At 27.7% G+C, this 18400-nt stretch overlaps 6 protein-coding genes across 9 annotated transcripts; 2 read left to right on the forward strand and 4 right to left on the reverse strand.

Moving 5' to 3' along the window:
- Window positions 1-8: 8 nt before the first annotated feature.
- LOC113794687 (uncharacterized) lies at window positions 9-1348 on the reverse strand. The gene is made up of 4 exons (XM_027344815.2): window positions 914-1348; window positions 790-831; window positions 704-724; window positions 9-636 (listed from the first exon to the last, which is right to left on the reverse strand). The coding sequence occupies exons 1-4, from the start codon at window positions 1346-1348 to the stop codon at window positions 283-285; spliced, it is 852 nt and encodes a 283-aa protein (XP_027200616.2). The 3' UTR covers window positions 9-282.
- Window positions 1349-1841: 493 nt separating this feature from the next.
- Pdhb (Pyruvate dehydrogenase E1 beta subunit) lies at window positions 1842-3838 on the reverse strand. Of its 2 annotated transcripts, none has more exons than XM_027344800.2 (6): window positions 3628-3838; window positions 3400-3549; window positions 3123-3329; window positions 2422-3052; window positions 2040-2343; window positions 1842-1981 (listed from the first exon to the last, which is right to left on the reverse strand). In XM_027344800.2, the coding sequence occupies exons 2-5, from the start codon at window positions 3532-3534 to the stop codon at window positions 2195-2197; spliced, it is 1122 nt and encodes a 373-aa protein (XP_027200601.2). In that variant the 5' UTR covers window positions 3535-3549; window positions 3628-3838; the 3' UTR covers window positions 1842-1981; window positions 2040-2194. The 2 variants fall into 2 exon arrangements, with proteins under 2 accessions (XP_027200601.2, XP_075675989.1); XM_075819874.1 differs by having other exon boundaries at window positions 3614-3838.
- Window positions 3839-4793: 955 nt separating this feature from the next.
- Window positions 4794-6349, forward strand: LOC113794710 (phosphate carrier protein, mitochondrial-like). Its single transcript, XM_027344840.2, has 3 exons — window positions 4794-4998; window positions 5069-5839; window positions 5920-6349. Exons 1-3 carry the CDS (start codon window positions 4794-4796, stop codon window positions 6081-6083), a joined length of 1140 nt encoding a protein of 379 aa, XP_027200641.2. The 3' UTR covers window positions 6084-6349.
- On the reverse strand, window positions 5915-9402 carry LOC113794731 (uncharacterized). Its single transcript, XM_027344865.2, has 3 exons — window positions 8918-9402; window positions 6658-8860; window positions 5915-6594 (listed from the first exon to the last, which is right to left on the reverse strand). The coding sequence occupies exons 1-2, from the start codon at window positions 9258-9260 to the stop codon at window positions 6747-6749; spliced, it is 2457 nt and encodes an 818-aa protein (XP_027200666.2). The 5' UTR covers window positions 9261-9402; the 3' UTR covers window positions 5915-6594; window positions 6658-6746.
- Window positions 9403-9482: 80 nt separating this feature from the next.
- On the forward strand, window positions 9483-15431 carry puml (pummelig). Of its 3 annotated transcripts, none has more exons than XM_075819868.1 (5): window positions 9483-9603; window positions 9820-9923; window positions 10720-10846; window positions 12658-13440; window positions 13505-15431. In XM_075819868.1, exons 2-5 carry the CDS (start codon window positions 9870-9872, stop codon window positions 15229-15231), a joined length of 2691 nt encoding a protein of 896 aa, XP_075675983.1. In that variant the 5' UTR covers window positions 9483-9603; window positions 9820-9869; the 3' UTR covers window positions 15232-15431. The 3 variants fall into 3 exon arrangements, with proteins under 3 accessions (XP_075675983.1, XP_075675982.1, XP_027200662.2); XM_075819867.1 differs by having other exon boundaries at window positions 9541-9732; window positions 9793-9923; XM_027344861.2 differs by lacking the exons at window positions 9483-9603; window positions 9820-9923; window positions 10720-10846 and having other exon boundaries at window positions 11876-13440.
- On the reverse strand, window positions 15418-18385 carry Ifrd1 (Interferon-related developmental regulator 1). The gene is made up of 5 exons (XM_027344864.2): window positions 17222-18385; window positions 16753-17143; window positions 16471-16680; window positions 15724-16402; window positions 15418-15648 (listed from the first exon to the last, which is right to left on the reverse strand). Exons 1-5 carry the CDS (start codon window positions 17295-17297, stop codon window positions 15565-15567), a joined length of 1440 nt encoding a protein of 479 aa, XP_027200665.2. The 5' UTR covers window positions 17298-18385; the 3' UTR covers window positions 15418-15564.
- Between the last annotated feature and the right edge of the window lie 15 nt (window positions 18386-18400).

An 18400-nucleotide genomic window follows, 5' to 3' on the forward strand; every position in this document is an offset into this window, starting at 1 on the left:
AAATTCTATTTCAATAAATCGGTGGTAGTGGTTATAGCTGCACCTAATTCAAACATTCGAATTCGAATTCGAATCCAAATGAAATTTTTGCAAATTTTTCATTTTTCGGCGCTAAAATTTAAAATTTATTTTCCCTTGTAATTAAATTGTTTTTGAATTATAAAATAATCATTATTTTTAACTTTTGTTTTGTATCCATCCACCAGAAAAAAAATGAAGAAGAAAATTGAAAAAAATTTGTTTTATATAAAAATTGAAGAATATTCTATGATTGAATTCCACTCATGGTATTGGTTTATTTTGTTGTTGTTGTTGTTGCTCTTGTTGTTGTTGTTGTTGCTGTTGTAATTGTTGCTGTTGTTGTTGTTGTTGTAATTGTAATTGTTGTTGATAATGTTGTTGTAATAATGCTTGTGATTGAAATAGACCAAATTTTGGTTGAGGTAATGATGATGATGATGATGATGGTGGTAATGTTAAATGACCAATATTTATTGGTAATTGATAACGATTTGTCATAAATGATCCACCACCACCTCCAATACCACCACCAGCACCAGCACCATACATCATTGGTTGACATGAATTCATTATACAATTTGCTTGTGTAAAATTAATATTACCAGGTATTTGGGTCTTTTTAATAAGAAAAAAAACGATAACCAAAAAAAAATCTAATCAAAATTCCAATTTACACACTTACCTGTCCAGTACATTGATATGCCTTGATATTCAGGTGAGAAAAAAAAGAATTATTCAATCAAAAAACACAGGTAAAAAACAACTTACAATCGAATTAAAACGATAAACATCGCATAAGAAGCAGGTATTCTGTTTTAACGAAAAGAAAAAAACGATAAAATTTTTGGAATTCTGGATTTTCGTTTTTTTTAAACCCTTTACACACACACACCTGTTGATAACCTTGTGGATATTGTGAATTAAAATTAATACAAACACGTATACCAGGTGATGAAAGGCCAGGTAATAAACTACTAAGACCTGAAAATGCTGTTGGTAATGTAATACGTTTAAAACGTTCAAATTTATCGAAAAAAAATGCTTCAACCGATAATTGATTTGAATTCATTAAGTTGTTATTGGAATCAATTGATGAATTGAATGGATTCAATGATTGTTTCCAAACAAAAACCAAAATTATCATCAGTGTTAACCAACCAAAATTTTTTATCATCAATATTAATGGATTATTATTATGATTATGATTAAGATGATGATAATTATTTGCCATAGATTTTGTTGATGATGATGATTGATACATTGAAATGGATTTGGTCAAACGATTTGTATTAAAATTATTTTGATTATAATCATTTAATGTTAACATTATTAACGAAATCAATGAATGAATGATCAAAATTCAAATGAATCAAATTCATAACAACAATCATCATCATCGAATATCATCCATAACCAACAAATATTTGAAAAAATAAAAGAGAAAAAAGAGAAGAATTTAGGTTAATTTGAACAGATGTTTTTTTTACTGTTAATGGTGACCAACCAATTTTGATATTTGAATAGGAATTTTTTTTTCAATTTTTTTTTTTTTTTTTTGTTAAAAAACAATAATCAACGAGCCATATCTTCCATTCTTATTCTAACATCCAATCATCATCATCATCAATAGAATTGAATTGTAGGCTTGTTACCTCAAAGCTCAAATATCATTCATCCATTTCGAAAACAATTTTTTTTTAAATTCAATTCAAAAAAAAACATAATTTGATTCAATTCAATTCTGAATTGTAAATATAACTGTAAATAAAATAAATAAATAAATAAATAATCATCATTTTGACCTAGTTTTTTTTGAAAAAAAAATTTGTAATTTTTTTTTGTTTTGTTAAATTTTATTTTGAAAAAAATAAAATAAAATATAAAAATCAAAGAATTCAGACACAAACAAATGATGAATGTGAGACAAAAACAACAAAAAAGCAAACCAAACGAGTATCACCTGAAAAGAATGAGAAAAGAGTTAAAAAACTGAAATGGTTGAAACAGTGAAAACATACCTGGATAAGACATTGCAACATTTATGTATCAAAAAAAAAAAGTAGCGAATTTTGGTTATCCATTATGCTGATGATTAATGATGATGATGATGATGATGATGGTGAATTTGCTACAATTTTCAAATAAAATTTTTCAATCATTGTTTTTTTTCGTTTCATTCCAAATTGAGCATCTTTTTTATCGACATAACAATATCATTGGCTTTTGGTAATGCATTTGATTCTAATGATTTTGCATATGGCATTGGTACATCTGCTCCAGTTATTCGTATAATTGGTGCATCTAAATAATCAAAAACAGGACCTTGGTTTTTTTTTGATTGAAATATAAAGGTAAAATTAATTAAAATCAAGATCAAAGGTAAATCAAAGGTAAACTTACTTTCAATAATTTGTGCACAAATTTCAGCACCAACACCAGATTGTGGCCAACCTTGTTCAACAGTTATTAAATGATTTGTTTTCATTACCGATTTGGATATTGTATCAAAATCTAATGGTCGTATTGAACGAAGATTTATTACTTCTAATTCAATACCCATTTGTGAAAGAATCTGTGCTGCTTCTAATGATGTTTCAACACCTTTTGAAAAACTACAAACAGTAATACGATCACCTTGTCGTTCAATTTTTGCCTTTCCAATCGGTAGTAGAAAATCTTTTGATAAAACATTAACATCAACATCAAATGATTGACCATAAAGTATTTCATTTTCTAAAAATACAACCGGATCTGGATCACGAATAGCTGATTTTAATAAACCTTTTGCATCTTCAGCTGAATATGGTGCTAAAACTTTTAGTCCAGGACAATTTGAATACCAAGCGGCAAAACATTGTGAATGTTGTGCAGCAACACCAGCCGCTGCACCATTCGGTCCACGAAATACAATCGGTACAGCAATACGACCGGCTGACATATAATATGTTTTTGCTGCTGAATTTATAATATGATCAATTGCTTGCATTGCAAAATTAAATGTCATAAATTCACAAATTGGACGAAGACCATACTATTGGTAAAAATTAAATATAATATTTTCAGGTGAGGTTAAATGCGAAAAAAATTGATGAAAAACATACAAATGCAGCACCAACAGCCATACCAGCAAAACCCATTTCAGTAATTGGTGTATCAATAACACGTTTATCACCATATTTACGCCAAAGACCTTTTGTTATTTTATATGCACCATCATATTGTGCAACTTCTTCACCCATTATAAATACATTTTCATCACGTTCTAATTCTTCATCTAAGGCAGTATTTAATGCATCACGTACTGTTAACTATAGTTGGAGAAAGAAGAGACAAGAATTTCGAATCAAATTCAAAATTTTTCAAAGAAAAAATGTTTACTTGAGCTTGATGACAAGTTGTTTGATGAAATGTTCGTTGTTGTTGTTGAATAATGTTATTACAAGCAAATGAAGATGATGATGATGATTTTGGTGTTGTTTTTATTATCAACGATGATATAATTCGGCCCAACATTTTTTTTGTTAGAATCTGTTGAATTGAAACATTGAAATTCGAGAATGAAAATCCAACAACTTACAAAAAAATCACTTACAAATCAATGTTTACCTGTTTAGCAATCCAATCAGATTCTGATGAGAGATTCAAGAAGAATAAATTTGAAAAAAAGAAAAGGAAAAAAGAGAAAAGAATTTCGTAAAACAAAAACAAAACAAAAATAAACAATATGAATCTCTCCTGATTTGAGCTTTTTTTCAATGTTGTTGTTTGGTTGTTCGATTTGCGCGTGCGAATTAAAACAGAAACCAAAATTTTAAAAAAGAAGAAACAAGGACAAAACAATAACATTAACATCAAGCATGCTTGTTATTATGGCCTATAATCAATACACGCGCATAAAGAGTGTCTGTATATGAAAGTTAAGATATTCAGTTAGGTTAGGTTGATGATTATCATGACTTTGATTCATAGTACAATGAGGTTAGGTTGATAGCTATAACTATGACTATGACCATGATTCATAGTACAGTGAGGTTAGGTTGATGACTATGACTATGACTTTGATTCATAGTCGAGTGAGGTTAGGTTGATGAATATTATATCGATTTTTTTTCTTTTCATAAATATTTACAAATAAAAATCGGAAATGAAATAAAGTATTTTGTAATTTATAAAAAAAAAAATTTGTAGAGTAATAATGATTTTGTATTTTGGTTAATTACAAAAAAAAAAAAAAAAATTTTATAAATCAAAAAAATACATTATTTATGAATAAATCAGCAATTCAATTCAGTTTTTTTTTAATTGTGTGTTCTGTTTGACCTTGTTGAATGGATATCGGCATGTGGTTAAGTGAGTGAAAAATGATATAAACTCACTTTATTTTTTCCGATTACCACTACTTGTTGTTGTCGGTGTATCACTTTTTTGCCGTTCACATTCGTATTTCAGGGGCGAAATAAAAGTCATATCATCATCGAATCGAATATAGAAAAGACAGCGTGTCCTCTTTTCTTTGATTGTTGGTTTGGTTTGGTTTGTTCATTATCATCACCATCAGCATCACTCCATAATCGAAAAATCATAAATTGAGATTCTTGTTGCCGGTTTCCGATATTTTCGTTTGTTTGTTTAGTTGAGCATTTCTGTCTCCTTTCCTCTTTTCAATTTGAAAAAAAATTCTTCAGGTAATTTCATGTTTCAATCTTTCAATTTTTCTATCTTTTCTTTGATTTTCTTCTAGTTTTACATTAGTTTTTTTTACAAAACAAACAATGGATAACAATAATAATTCAGCAAGATATTTGGGAATGTTTGATAATATTTCCAATAAATCGACAATATTTTATCCATTTTTGCGTAATGCTCAATGTCAATCGCCATCTTCATCATCATCATTATCATCACCACCACCATTGTCATTATCTTCATCAACAACATCTGTGGTACCGGCTAGACAATTTTCAATGGCTAATGCTGGTAATTATAATCATTTCTTTCATTTCTTTAAAATATTTTTTCATTTTACTTTCTTTAACACACAAAACAGTTGAAGGTGAAGTTGAATTTGGTTCATTAAAATATTATGGTTTATGTGGTTTTGGTGGTATACTTAGTTGTGGTATTACACATACAGCTGTAACACCATTAGATTTGGTTAAATGTCGTATACAAACAAATCCGGAAAAATTTAAAAATATTGGTCATGGTTTCAAGGTGACCTATGCTGAAGATGGTTTTCGTGGTTTGGTACGTGGTTGGGCACCAACTTGTATCGGTTATTCATTACAAGGTTTAGGAAAATTTGGTTTTTATGAAATATTCAAAATTTTTTATGGCAATTTATTGGGTGAAGAATTATCCTATACTTATCGTACATCATTATATTTGGCTGCTTCTGCATCGGCTGAATTTTTTGCCGATATTGCATTATGTCCATTAGAAGCATGTAAAGTACGTACACAAACAATGGCTGGTGCATCACCATTACTACGTAATATTGCACCATTAATTTATCGTAATGAAGGTCTTGGTGGTTTTTATAAAGGTTTAGTACCATTATGGATGAGACAAATCCCATATACAATGATGAAATTTGCCTGTTTTGAACGTACTGTTGAATTATTATATAAACATGTTGTACCTAAACCACGTGCCGAATGTAATAAAGTTGAACAATTAACTGTTACATTTGCTGCTGGTTATATTGCTGGTGTTTTTTGTGCTGTTGTTTCACATCCAGCTGATACTGTTGTTTCAAAATTAAATCAAGATCGTGGTAGTTCAGCTGGTGCTGTATTGAAAAAACTTGGTTTTATTGGTAAGTTATAAATGTTTGACTTTAAAAGTATATTTTTTGTAATCAATTTTTTTTTCTTCAAAAAATTAAAATTCATATAGGTGTATGGAAAGGATTAGTTCCACGTATTATTATGATTGGTACATTGACTGCATTACAATGGTTTATTTATGATGCTGTTAAAGTATGGCTTCGTTTACCACGACCACCACCACCAGAAATGCCCGAAAGTTTGAAAAAGAAATTGGAAGCTAAACAAGCTTAAATATCTACATAGAAATCTATTGGCATTATAGGGGGGAAGAGGAGAGAAAACCATCAAAAACAAATTGATAAATTGATTGTAATTTCAGATGGCTATTAATTATTATTTAATTTTAAAATTTATAATTACATCTAGAATTTAAACAAAAAAAATAAAACAAATTAGCAAAACACAAACATTTTTTTCAACAAACAAACAACAACAAAAAAATTGCTGAAATCAAATTATTTTACTAAGGAAAAAAATAAAAAAATTTTAAAATTCAACTGATTTATAATTTTTTTTATTAATCCAAACAAAACTATAAAAGATATTTTATTATAATTATAATTATTAATTGATATTTCAATAATATGTCTTTGTCATCCATAAGAAAGTGAAATAATGTTAAACTCTATTTGAAAATGATATTATCAATTTGTATATAATCTGGCTGATTATCACTCGACATTATCACAATGGGGAAAATTCCATTCACGAGTTTATTGAAGAAAAAAAATGTTGAGAAATGCTAGATAAAATATAAAAAAATGGGTACAATTTGATTAGAAAAAAACATTGACAATATACTTACACAGGATATTTGAAATTAATGATTATTGATAATTAACAAAACAAAAAAAAAGAAAGAATAATGGAATCAATTTGATTAGTAGATAAGTTTCAAGGGAAAGTGAAAACATCATCAACCCAATCCGGAGAACTTTCTGAATCATCATCAAACAATTTAGATTTACGTTTGTTTTTCGAATTTGTTGATTTCATTTTTTCATTCGAATTACTTTTAACATATGAAATATCGATAAGAGATTTCTTCCTGGCACGATAAGTTGGTAACTTTGAAGCCTTTGTTGTACTTTGTTTTTCATTATCAACTACATCACCGGAAAATCTAATCTTTTTGGTTTTATTGTCATTTGATAAATTGTTTCTGGTTTTTGAATCAATTGAATCATTTCGAACTGAATTTTTTCGTTTCAATATTCCCACAATATTTGTAGATTCTATTTTTGATTTGTTTTTTTCACAATCATTGTCGGGTAATTTATTGATCGAATCGGTGATAATTTGTGCTTTGTCAGCATCATGTTCAGCTAGTTTAGCTGAAATCGGAGCAATATTCGAAATAGGTTTCGATTTTGGCACTGGCTCATTGATCGAAGTGGTGACAATGTTTTTAAAGATATCATCATCACTATTTGCATCAATAGTGTTGTTGGACTTTTTCGATTTTACGATTGAATAGGATGATGAAGATTGTGGCAATTGAAAATCCATAGTATTTTCCACTTGTTGATCCTTCGATATGATAACAGTATCCAAAGTTTTTTCATAGTTTTCTTGACATTGTTGATTATCAAATGCGGTAGTATTTTCATTTTCATCATTTAATCGTTTCGTAGAAGTTTTAGGAAAAATTTTATAACCAGCTTGATTTGTGATTGGCGTTACAGCCGAAACCGAAATCGATGATGATTGTTTCATTGAATCCAATACTTTATCATGAAATGATCGTAAAACTTTATCTTTTTCCATTTGAATCAATTTAACTTTTTCAACATATTCATGAATTCTTGCCTGTTGATCGGCAATAATTTTATCTTTTTCATCAAGTTTGTTTTTAAATTCTTTTTCTTTATTATCGTTGATTTTTTGTAATTGTTTTTGCATTGTTTCGTACATTGAATTTAATGTATCTACACTTTTAACTTGTATCAACAATGATTCATTAGTTTGTTTCAATTGTTCTAATTCTTGTTGATTCTGTAACATTTGTTGTCGATGTTCTTCTTTAGTATTTTCAAGTTCAATCTTAATTTGTTTCATTTGTTTTAAAGATGATTTTTGTTTTTGGAATAGAAAATAAAGTTTACGAACATCTTCACAAAGATTGAATGATTCTTTAGTGATTTTTTCAATCTGTTCAATTTGATCTAAACGTTCCTTTTCTTTTTCTTCAAGTTGATTTTTCAAAACATTAATATTATCTTCATTTTTTTTCAATTCCGATTGTTTTTCATTCAATTCTAATTGAAGATTTTGATTTTCTTCTTCAACCATTTTCATATTTTCAATGTTTGAATTTAATTCACAATTTGATTCGATCAGTTTTTTCATTTCATTATTAAATTCATTTTTATCCAGTTTAAGTTGATCAATTTCGTCATTTAATTTTGTCAATTTTTTTGTTCCTTGTTCAATTGAATTCATTAATTGTTTGATTTTTTCTTCATATTCATCGCAAATTTTTTGAATCATTTGTATTGATTTATTATTATTCATTTCAGTTTGTCGTTCATATTCAGATTCTTTATCTTCAAACATTTGTTGTTGTTCATCTAATTTTGAATTCAAATCTTTTAAATCATCATAATATTTATATTCCATTTTTTGTAATGAAATTTTATATTGTTCAATTTGAATTTCATATTTATTTCGTTCATCAACAAAATATTTCATAGTTTTCTTCAATTCATTTGCTTCTTGATTCAATTGTTCGAATCGTTTCATAATTTTTTCCAAATTCTTTTCATAATCATTACAACGAACGGTTAAACTTTCTATCATTTCAATGGGAACTTCTGTTTGTTGAGCTTTTGTTACCGAAATCTGTTCATTCTCCATTTTAAGTTGTTCGTTTTCTCGATTTAATTCATCGATGATTGATTTTGATTTTTCAATTTCGCATTCGAGATCAGCGATTTTCTGATTTCTCATATCTTCGAATTTTTCGATTTGTTTCAGAATTTCTTCTGGATTCATAGTAATCGATTCAGCTAGAATTGAAAATTGATGTTTTCAATCTAAAAAAAATATATTCAAAAAATACTTACATTCATGAGTTTTATCCATTAAAGTATCATTTTTCTTTTGACTATACAATGTAAGATTAGCCATATCTAAACCAACTTCAAAATAATTATAATCTTGAGTTTGATTGCATTTTGATTGTTGTTGTTGTTCAGATTTTTCACCAATATTTTCGTTATTGGGTGGCATTTTAATCATATGACTTTTTTCACCGAATTTTGCCGGTTGAAATGGCATAAAAAAACAATTATTTTTTAATGATTGAGATGATGAATCAAACATTGTTTTGTTCGGGACATTATTTTGGAAAAAAATTGATTGTGATTTTTGAATTGAATTATCGAAAAACATTTTTTGATTATTCATTTTTTTTTGTGTTGTTGTTCACCAGAATCATAAACGTTCGCTCTTGTCGCAGAATCGAATGTTATCAACAACAAAAAAACATTCGAAAAAAATTATCCAATCAGATTCGTTCGAACGTTCCAAATTCTCTTTTTTTTTGAATTTTTGAATCTTTTCGTAAACTATTTCTCAACCGAATCATTCGATTATTTCATGGAAAATTTCTTTGCTCTTTCATTCAATTATCCGAATATATTTGCGAATTTTCTTCACTCTGTGCCCATAGCCATAATTTTGTTTGTAAGAAAGAAACGAAAAGAAAGAGAAACAACAACAACAAGAAGAAGATCAGGAAAAAAATAAGGTGAGAAAATAAAACCTTTGACCATTGACCAATGGTCAAAGGTCAATCAATTTACGCGCCATTTATTTCATTCATTCTTTTATGCAAAAAAAAACAAAAAAAAATCTGATGCAATCATTTCATCATTTGGTAAGTGAATTTTTCTTGTTTGTTTTTAATCCAATAAAATGTTTTTTTTGTTGTTATTAGAATATTCGAATCGATTGTATCCTGTAGGATTTAAACCTAAACAACAACAACAACAAAAAAAGTTTTTTCCTGATTTGATGACAATCATTTTTGCACTGTATCGTTTAATTCTTGACAACTTTTATCAATTTGTTGGTACAATTTTAATTTTTTTGTTTGTTTTGTAATTTGTTTGTCACCAATATTGTTTTAATGTTAATGTGCCTCTGTGGTTAGAGATATATAATGAGTGGATTTTATTTGTTCGATTGTTAATCATCATCGTTATCCAATCAAAATACAATCGAATCGATTGTTGTTTTATTTCAAAAAAATCATATTATTGCATCATCATTATTTTAATGTACAAAGACAAAATCGATCGAATCGACCACCTTCGGATTTCCTGAATAATAATCACATGATCAATTTCGTTTCATTCGACTAAAGTGATTATGATAAGTTTTTTTTTCTACTTTTCGATAGATAATCTTGTTTATAATTTGATTAATTTTTTGTTGTTGTTGTTGTTGTTTATCGAACTCTTCAATGATTGAAGTTGCCGTCAACAATTTCAAAGTTCATCATTTATTTGTTTCTTCTTTCATCCAAAAGAATCTTACGTCATCATCATCATCATCATCATCATCGACTAAGTGAATTGACATATGAAAAAATGATGATGCTAATGACAATGTTCTTGAATACACCTGTACCCAAACAATAAAGACTAAAACTGATTATTGAACATTTTGTTTAGATTTAGATTTTGATTGATCGATTGATTGATTGATTGATTGATTTTATCATTGAATATATTTAAGATATTATCATTAATCTGCAGAAAAAAAATGTAATGGAAGGAGGAGATTTAGATTGAGAAAAAAAAACGATCGATTTTGTTTCATTCAATAATTTTTTTTTCATTCTGTTCTTGTTATTACTTAGATCAATATTATTCATCAACATCATCATCAACACAGTGATCATAAACAATCAATTTTGCAATCCGGTAAAGAAGAAATTATTACTATTTCGACAAATCAGTTCATTTTATTTATCAAAAGCAAAAAAGGTAAGTTTGTTTTGAACCAAAGTACACACTGTTTTTTTATATAATTAGAACAACAACAACAACAACAAACAAAAAAAAACATTGTTAATTACTAATTTACTTAATGAAATTGAATGAATGAATGTCGATTATGTTTCGACAAAGATGATAATGTCGATGACGACAAACTAAATGATATTACGAAATGAATTTGTTAATTGATATTGATCATCGAAAAAAGGCAAGCCAAAAATAAAACGTGTATATTTTCAAGTATACATAAAATCGAGAAATATTGAAAAGAGAAAATCTAAATGAATGAATGAATGATTTTGCAATACGATTTGGCCTTATGTAATTCCAGTTTGTTTTGGATCATGTTTTTTTTTGTTTTTGTTTGGAAAAAGAGAAATTATTGAAGAAAAGTGATATTGAGACTGGTGAAAAAAAATGCAAGAAAAATAACGAACAAAATTCTAAATGCCTTTGCCTTTAACGAATTACAACAACAACAACAACAAAATTGAAAGTTTATATTTGAATTGAAATGTAAACAAATTACATTAAATATGGCTACTACTCTCTCTATACTATCCAGTATAATGATAACAACAACCATCCTGTTCAACTTTAACGATGAATAGAATACAATGGTGGTAAACGATGATGATAATGATGCAATCGACAATGAAGACCAATTGACAAAAACAAACCAACCAACCAACCACTCGTTTAATGAAGAATTGTTTTGTTTCGCCCAAAAAAAAAAGATTTGTTTGCTGTTGAATTTAAAAGGAAAAAGTAACAACAACTTGGAAGAAAAACACAGCAACTTTCAATCATTGATTTATCGATTGATTGATTGATTTTAACATAGAAACTCATTTTTTTCAGTTAGTTTGTTTCGTCCGTATGTCCCCTTTTTTGAACAAAAATTTTTGTTTGTTAAATTTTGCTGGCAATGATTCAAATCATACGATTAATCAATGTTTTTTTTTTATTTGTCTCTGTGTGTGTGAAATTTATTATCAATCAATTCAGCAACAACAACAAAAACTGTCTCTCTTTTACAAATGTTGATTAATAATTTGTAAAAAAAATATGATGTTTATATATAAATAATAATAATAAACAACAAACAAACATAAACAGAACCAAAGCAAAAACCACAAGATTCTTGACTGGCGAAATTCATTTTTTTCTGATTTGAATTTGAAATTTGCGAGAGAAAAAAAACAAAGCAAAAATGTCTTCTTCATATATCGATCGACAACAAAAATCAACAACAAATGTACGACGATCAAATTCATCACCATCAAGTGTATTACGTTCAACAATTCGTCGTCAACAACCAAAAAATTATGATGAAAATGATGCCGATGATGAATATAATCGTCCAATTGTAAATTATAATCCAAATGAAACATATTATGATTTATATCGTCGACAACAACAACAACAACAACAAATTAATAAAAATCAAAAAATATCATTAAATCGTCGTTCATCATTTATACATCATCGACATTCATTTCATCATCCTGAAGATTATATTTATGATAATAATTATGATTATTATTATGAACAACAACATCGACAACAACAACAACAACCAGATTTTATAAATTTTTCATTAATACGTTGGACATTAATAACAACATTAACATTGATTAGTGTTAAACAAATAACAATATTATTGTTAAAATGGATTTTTTTACCAATTTTTACATTTTTACATTATTTTTATCTATTATTTTATATAATATTTAATTTATTCATATCATTATTACAATTTTATCTGATGATTATGGCATTTATTGTAAATTATTTAGGTATTGATCATTATCGATCATTATTATTCGGATATTTGAATTTATTTCGTTTCTGGCATTATCAACAGCAACAATTATTGAAAAATTCTAATAGACATTATCCAAATGAATTATATTTGGATTCAACAATAAAACGATCAATTTCATGTGGTGATAATTTAGATCGACAACAACAACAACCAACAACATTAAATCGTTATTCAAAACAATCAAAAAAATCGTTTCGTAATTTATCGGGAACGATACCTTTAAAATCAAACACGGGACAATTATTAAGTTTTTGGAAATCGGCGACTAAATTGTCGTCGTCTCCTTCTGCAACAACAACAACTACGGATTCTTCATGTCCATGTTGTATTCGATTAGATCAAGAAAGACAACGTAGACAACGTTCTATTTCATTAATATATCCATCATCATCATCGTCGAATCGACAATCATCATCAAGTGGTGGTGGTTCATCATCAATTCGTCGACATCATTCACAATCACGTAGTTGTCATCAACATCATAATAATAATGGACATTGTAATCATCCAAATCATCATCAACAACATCATGTCAATCATCAACGACATGATTTATTTGATCCATTAAATATAACAAAACCTACAATGTTAAATATACTAATCAAACCAATTATACAGACAATATTTGATTGGACACAATTAACAACAATATTTTCATTAATTTGGAAAATGAAAAGACGTATTAGGAAATTATTTCGTTGGTGTCCAACATCAACCGAAGAATTGGATGAAGCTGAAGATAAAGTTCTTTCTTGTAAGATGATTTTTCATGTTTTTAATTTGAAAATTGAATTAACCAATTGTTTTTTGTTTTTCAGATCTTAAATGTAATTATCAAACTTATTATGTTGATATTGGTAGCCGTTGGGATTTAGATCATGTTCGTATATGGACTATGGAAATTGAACCCGATTCAATGAATGATGTAATGACAAGTAGTGATGATGAAAATCGACAACAAAAACAACAACAACCCCCTGATTTATTACCACAAGTTGGTCTAGTTAAGAATCAACATTATTTATCATCACAACAAAATAAATTGCCTGGTTTACCATTAGTTATGATACATGGATTTGCTGCCGGTATTGGATTATGGGCATTAAATTTAGATGATTTAGCAAGACGTGGTAATCGTCAAATATTTGCATTCGATTTATTAGGTTTTGCTAAAAGTTCAAGACCAAGATTTCCATCACCACGTTTTCCACGTAATCTAACTGAAACACAACGAATCAAAGCTGAAGCCGAACAAATGGAAAGTTATTATGTTGAATGTTTGGAAAAATGGCGTCAAACTATTGGTGAACCATTATCGAAAAAATTTATTTTATTAGGACATTCATTTGGTGCCTATATTGCAATGGCTTATGCATTAAAACATCCTAGTCATGTTGCACATATAATATTAGCCGATGCATGGGGTATACCACCTGAAACACAATCTCGTCATTTAGCTGCTTCTGGTCATATAACAACAAGACAATTACCTTGGTGGGCAAAATTAATTGGTCGTATGTTTTTGGATATATTTAATCCATTATCATTATTACGAGCAATTGGTCCATGGGGACCATTTTTATTGCATACAGCACGTGCTGATATTAAATATAAATTTGAACGTCTTACTAAAGGTTCAGATTATTTACCATGGAAAAGATTTTCTGTTGCTGAACAAGCTGAAAATCCACCACCATTAGAAAGTAGTGATGAACTTTCATCAGATGAATTAGATTCAATGGAAGATAATCAAATGGATGAAAATGGTAAACCATCACATAAACATTTATCGTCGAAAAATAAACAAAAAGATGAACCTTGTGTTTTTCTTAATTATATTTATCATTGTAATGCACAATCACGACCAAGTGGTGAAATTGCATTCAAAAAACTTTGTACATCTACTGGTTGGGCACGTTTACCAATTTTGGATCGTATACAAGATTTAGATCCACGTATAACATTAACATTTATATATGGATCACGTTCATGGATTGATCGTCAAACTGGTTTACAAGCTAAATATATTTTAGCAACTAAATCCGGTAGTGCTGCTGGTGGTACTGGTGTTGGTAATCATCCACGTTTAATATTAAATTCATCCGATGAAAATAGTGATCATGATGATGATTTAATGGATTTGGATGGTCTTCATAATCAACAATTACGTAGATCAAAATTAAATATTGAACAAGTAGAAATACATGTTATACAAGGTGCTGGTCATCATGTTTATGCTGATAAACCGGAAGAATTTAATGATATAATATTATCAATTTCTGAACAAATTGATCAAATATTTATACCAAAAATTTCTTATGGTCAACAAAATAATAATGATGATAATAGTGATCAAAGGATTACAACATCAGCAACAACAACAACTGGTCAACAACAACAATTATCACCTGAATTGGATAATACAGTACCAGCAAAAATTAGACCTGGAAGAAAATATGGCAACTATTTAAGACCAACAAAATTTTCATTACAAAATCCTGATGAAAATCGTAACAATAATGATGATGATGTTAATTTATCTTGAAAAAAATGATCAAAAATCAAAAATCAAAATGTTGAGTTTTTTTTAACGAAGAAGAAGAAAGGAGAGAGTTTATCCAGAGTTTTTTGTTTGTTTACTTGTTTATTATGTTATGTTATGTTATGTTATGTTTTTTTATTTGCAAAATCAAAAATTCTGTAATTTTCCTTTAAGAAAATTGAATAAAAATTGATAGCCTTGAATTATTTATTTATTTATTTTGAAAAAGAATAAATTTTACATCAAACAAAGAGAAAAAGAAAAGAAAAAAAAATCAAAAATTTTTCAAAACGATGACGACGACGACGAAAAGCCAAATCCCCCGGATGGACATGATCAATAATCAAAATCACCACGTTTACCACGCATTTTTGATCGACTAATTTCACGTTGTTTACGATTAGTAACATGTTGTTGTTTCTAATTTTTACCAAATAAAAAAAGGTAGAAAAAAATTAATCAAAATTGAATCAAAACAGAAAACAGAAAACTTACAGCATTCATTCGTGTATCACGACTAATCAATACTTTATCCAATAAAACTGAACCCAATTCAAAAATATCACGTAATGTTTGATTTTGTGCCAAATGTATATTCATACCTGAACCCAATATTGAACAAAAAATATCATAATAAATTTTCATTCGCCATGAATCAATATCAAGTTGTTCATAACCAAATTTTATTATTTCCATTTCATATTCATTTCCTTCAATAGTATGTAATATATCACGAAATTCTGATCGTTGTACACGTAAATTTTTTTTCGATTGTGATTTATTTGAATCATTTGATAATTTCATTATTTTATCTTTTAAATCTTGTAGATTATAGATATCAAATTCTTGATCATTATTATCATAGAATTCATATAAAAATGCAAATGTTGTACCGGCTGATAAACGTATATCCAAATCAGTAGAATCCATTAATTTGATTAGTTTATTGATATCTTGTTGTATTAATTGACAAACATAATCAAAATCAGCAATAGTTGATAGAAATGTAAATAAATTTAAACATAATGCTTTGAATGCATTAATTTCGGTTAATTGGCTTGAAATTAATGATTGACCACCACTAGTTCGTACATTGGTTAATGCAATTGAAAGTAAATAATCAAGAATTTCATCAATTTTTTCATCACCAAAATCAGTGATAAAGCATCCAATACTAAGGACGAGAAGAAAAGAAAAGAAAGGTAAGATTTTTGTTAATGGAAAACTTTAATTTAAAAATACCTTAATGAAATGGCTACTTTTGATCGTACGGATGGTTTAGCTGATGGATCAATCATAATTTTCAATAAAAGATTATATAATGATTGAAATTGATCATTAAATTCATTTCCAATAGTAATGATTGTTAATGTTAATAATAATGCAATTGAACCAGTATCATCATCAAATTTTTTTAAACCAGATTCAATTATTTGTTGTAATGTTGTTTTTCTAGTTATCACAATAATGAAAAATGAAAATTCAATAAATTAATCAATCAAAAATCAATCAATCAACACTTACCGATTATCCAAATAAATACCAATAAATTTTGTTTGAAATATTTTTATCAACGAATCTAAATGATTTTGACGATTTGATTTACGTTTTGAAATTAATAATTCATCTAAAATATCCGATAATTTGGCTAATGTATCATCGATTGGTGTTAATTTTTTATTTGAATCTTCATAATTTGTTGTTGAAATAATTGTATTATCATCATTTGTTTCGATGTAATCAGGACTTTGTTGACCGCTAACAATACCATCATCGGATACTTGATATTTTCGATTTGTCGAAAAATTTGAATTAATCGATACAATCGATGATGCATCATTAAATAAAGAATCTGTATCCGATATTATTGAATCATTTAACATTTGTTGTTCACCTCCTAATAATGTGGGATAATCTGAAACAAAAAAAAAAATTAGTTAAACAAAATTCAAAGACAAACAAACAAACAAACTTAAACAGAAAACGAACTTACTTTTCAATGATTTTGATTTCTTTTCCGATTTTTGTTGTCGGGATTTGTTGCTGTTGCTTTTCGATGATCGACCCATTTTTGAAAAATTGAAAATTGAAAATTTTTGAAAAAAAAGAAGAATTTGAATAGGCACACACACAAGAACACTGACTGAGAAAAAGATTTTAAAAAAAAAGTTCAAATGTTGTTGTTATCGTTATCGTTTTGTTGATGATATCGATAGATAAACAAGAAAAAAAATTGATAATTTTCGTTTGTAACAAGAGATATTTATAAACTACTACTACAACTAATAATAATAATAATTTATAATTTGTAAATTCAATAAATTAAAACAGAAAACAGAAAAACTTTAAATACGTGGCAAATATCTATCTATCCTATGTAATTATAGTTATTATAGTTGTTGTAATTGAAGCCTATTTTGTAAATGAATGTTTTTATAATGAAAAAATTGTAAATTTGTAATAAAATTTTGATAATCCAAATGACCATTATTATGGTCTAGGTTTTTATTATTATTATAATCTTGATGTTGTGGATAATTTTTTCGTATAAAATTATCGTTTAGCGAAAAATTTTCAGTAAAATTTTGTAGATTTGAAATACGATTCATATGACAAATTATCATTGTTGTTTTGTTTGTTTGATTTTCTTTTTCTTTTCACAACGATTCGTTTATCGTTTTGATTCTTTAAATTCTCTAAAAAGTTTTTAACACAAAGAAAGAAGATTCATTTAAGAGAACGAAAAACGAAACAAAAAAACTGAAGAATTTTGAAAGAATCAGTTGAAAAATACGCGTAAACACAAAATGGAAAATGAAACGACCACGTATACAACTCACAAAAAAAAACGCTCACATAAACGAAACGAGAGAAAAAAAAATGGATCCCAAATGGATAAACAAACAAAATGAATGAATGGCAATGATGATGATCACCACATAACACAACAACAACAGCAAAAATTGATTGCCAATAACAAACGAAACAAATCCAGAAAAAACTGGAAAAAGAAAAACAGAAAATTCAACGCACGCACATCGAGTGAGCGCTATTTCGTAAATGAGTGAAGTGATGAGCAAAGTAGCAAAAGCAGCAAAAGTAGCGAAAAAAAACAGCGTGTCTTTCACACGACCACGACGACGACGACGAAAATCCAATTCGTAAATGTGAT

Source organism: Dermatophagoides pteronyssinus, unplaced genomic scaffold (genome assembly GCF_027571235.1).
Source record: "Dermatophagoides pteronyssinus isolate colony J.1.1.1.1 unplaced genomic scaffold, Derpt_VIB-CSIC_2022.12 sq0005, whole genome shotgun sequence".
NCBI lineage: Eukaryota > Metazoa > Arthropoda > Arachnida > Sarcoptiformes > Pyroglyphidae > Dermatophagoides > Dermatophagoides pteronyssinus.

What these genes read in the sequence shown, in the direction of transcription:
- LOC113794710 (XM_027344840.2), top strand. Translation starts at nt 4,794, where the DNA reads ATGGATAACAATAATAATTCAGCAAGATATTTGGGAATGTTTGATAAT. An exon ending in ATTTTCAATGGCTAATGCTG is followed by an intron (nt 4,999 to 5,068) that starts GTAATTATAATC and finishes CACACAAAACAG; the next exon opens with TTGAAGGTGAAGTTGAATTT. An exon ending in GAAAAAACTTGGTTTTATTG is followed by an intron (nt 5,840 to 5,919) that starts GTAAGTTATAAA and finishes AAATTCATATAG; the next exon opens with GTGTATGGAAAGGATTAGTT.
- LOC113794731 (XM_027344865.2), bottom strand. Translation starts at nt 9,260, where the DNA reads ATGAATAATCAAAAAATGTTTTTCGATAATTCAATTCAAAAATCACAA. An exon ending in AATGGATAAAACTCATGAAT is followed by an intron (nt 8,861 to 8,917) that starts GTAAGTATTTTT and finishes TTTCAATTCTAG; the next exon opens with CTGAATCGATTACTATGAAT.
- Ifrd1 (XM_027344864.2), bottom strand. Translation starts at nt 17,297, where the DNA reads ATGGGTCGATCATCGAAAAGCAACAGCAACAAATCCCGACAACAAAAA. An exon ending in GAAATCAAAATCATTGAAAA is followed by an intron (nt 17,144 to 17,221) that starts GTAAGTTCGTTT and finishes TTTTTGTTTCAG; the next exon opens with ATTATCCCACATTATTAGGA. An exon ending in GTGATACACGAATGAATGCT is followed by an intron (nt 15,649 to 15,723) that starts GTAAGTTTTCTG and finishes GGTAAAAATTAG; the next exon opens with AAACAACAACATGTTACTAA.
- Pdhb (XM_027344800.2), bottom strand. Translation starts at nt 3,534, where the DNA reads ATGTTGGGCCGAATTATATCATCGTTGATAATAAAAACAACACCAAAA. An exon ending in TGGCTGTTGGTGCTGCATTT is followed by an intron (nt 3,053 to 3,122) that starts GTATGTTTTTCA and finishes TTTTACCAATAG; the next exon opens with TATGGTCTTCGTCCAATTTG. An exon ending in TTGTGCACAAATTATTGAAA is followed by an intron (nt 2,344 to 2,421) that starts GTAAGTTTACCT and finishes AAAAAAACCAAG; the next exon opens with GTCCTGTTTTTGATTATTTA.
- LOC113794687 (XM_027344815.2), bottom strand. Translation starts at nt 1,348, where the DNA reads ATGTTAACATTAAATGATTATAATCAAAATAATTTTAATACAAATCGT. An exon ending in TTTATCGTTTTAATTCGATT is followed by an intron (nt 725 to 789) that starts GTAAGTTGTTTT and finishes CTGAATATCAAG; the next exon opens with GCATATCAATGTACTGGACA. An exon ending in CATATCAATGTACTGGACAG is followed by an intron (nt 637 to 703) that starts GTAAGTGTGTAA and finishes CTTATTAAAAAG; the next exon opens with ACCCAAATACCTGGTAATAT.
- puml (XM_027344861.2), top strand. Translation starts at nt 12,072, where the DNA reads ATGTCTTCTTCATATATCGATCGACAACAAAAATCAACAACAAATGTA. An exon ending in TGAAGATAAAGTTCTTTCTT is followed by an intron (nt 13,441 to 13,504) that starts GTAAGATGATTT and finishes TTTGTTTTTCAG; the next exon opens with ATCTTAAATGTAATTATCAA.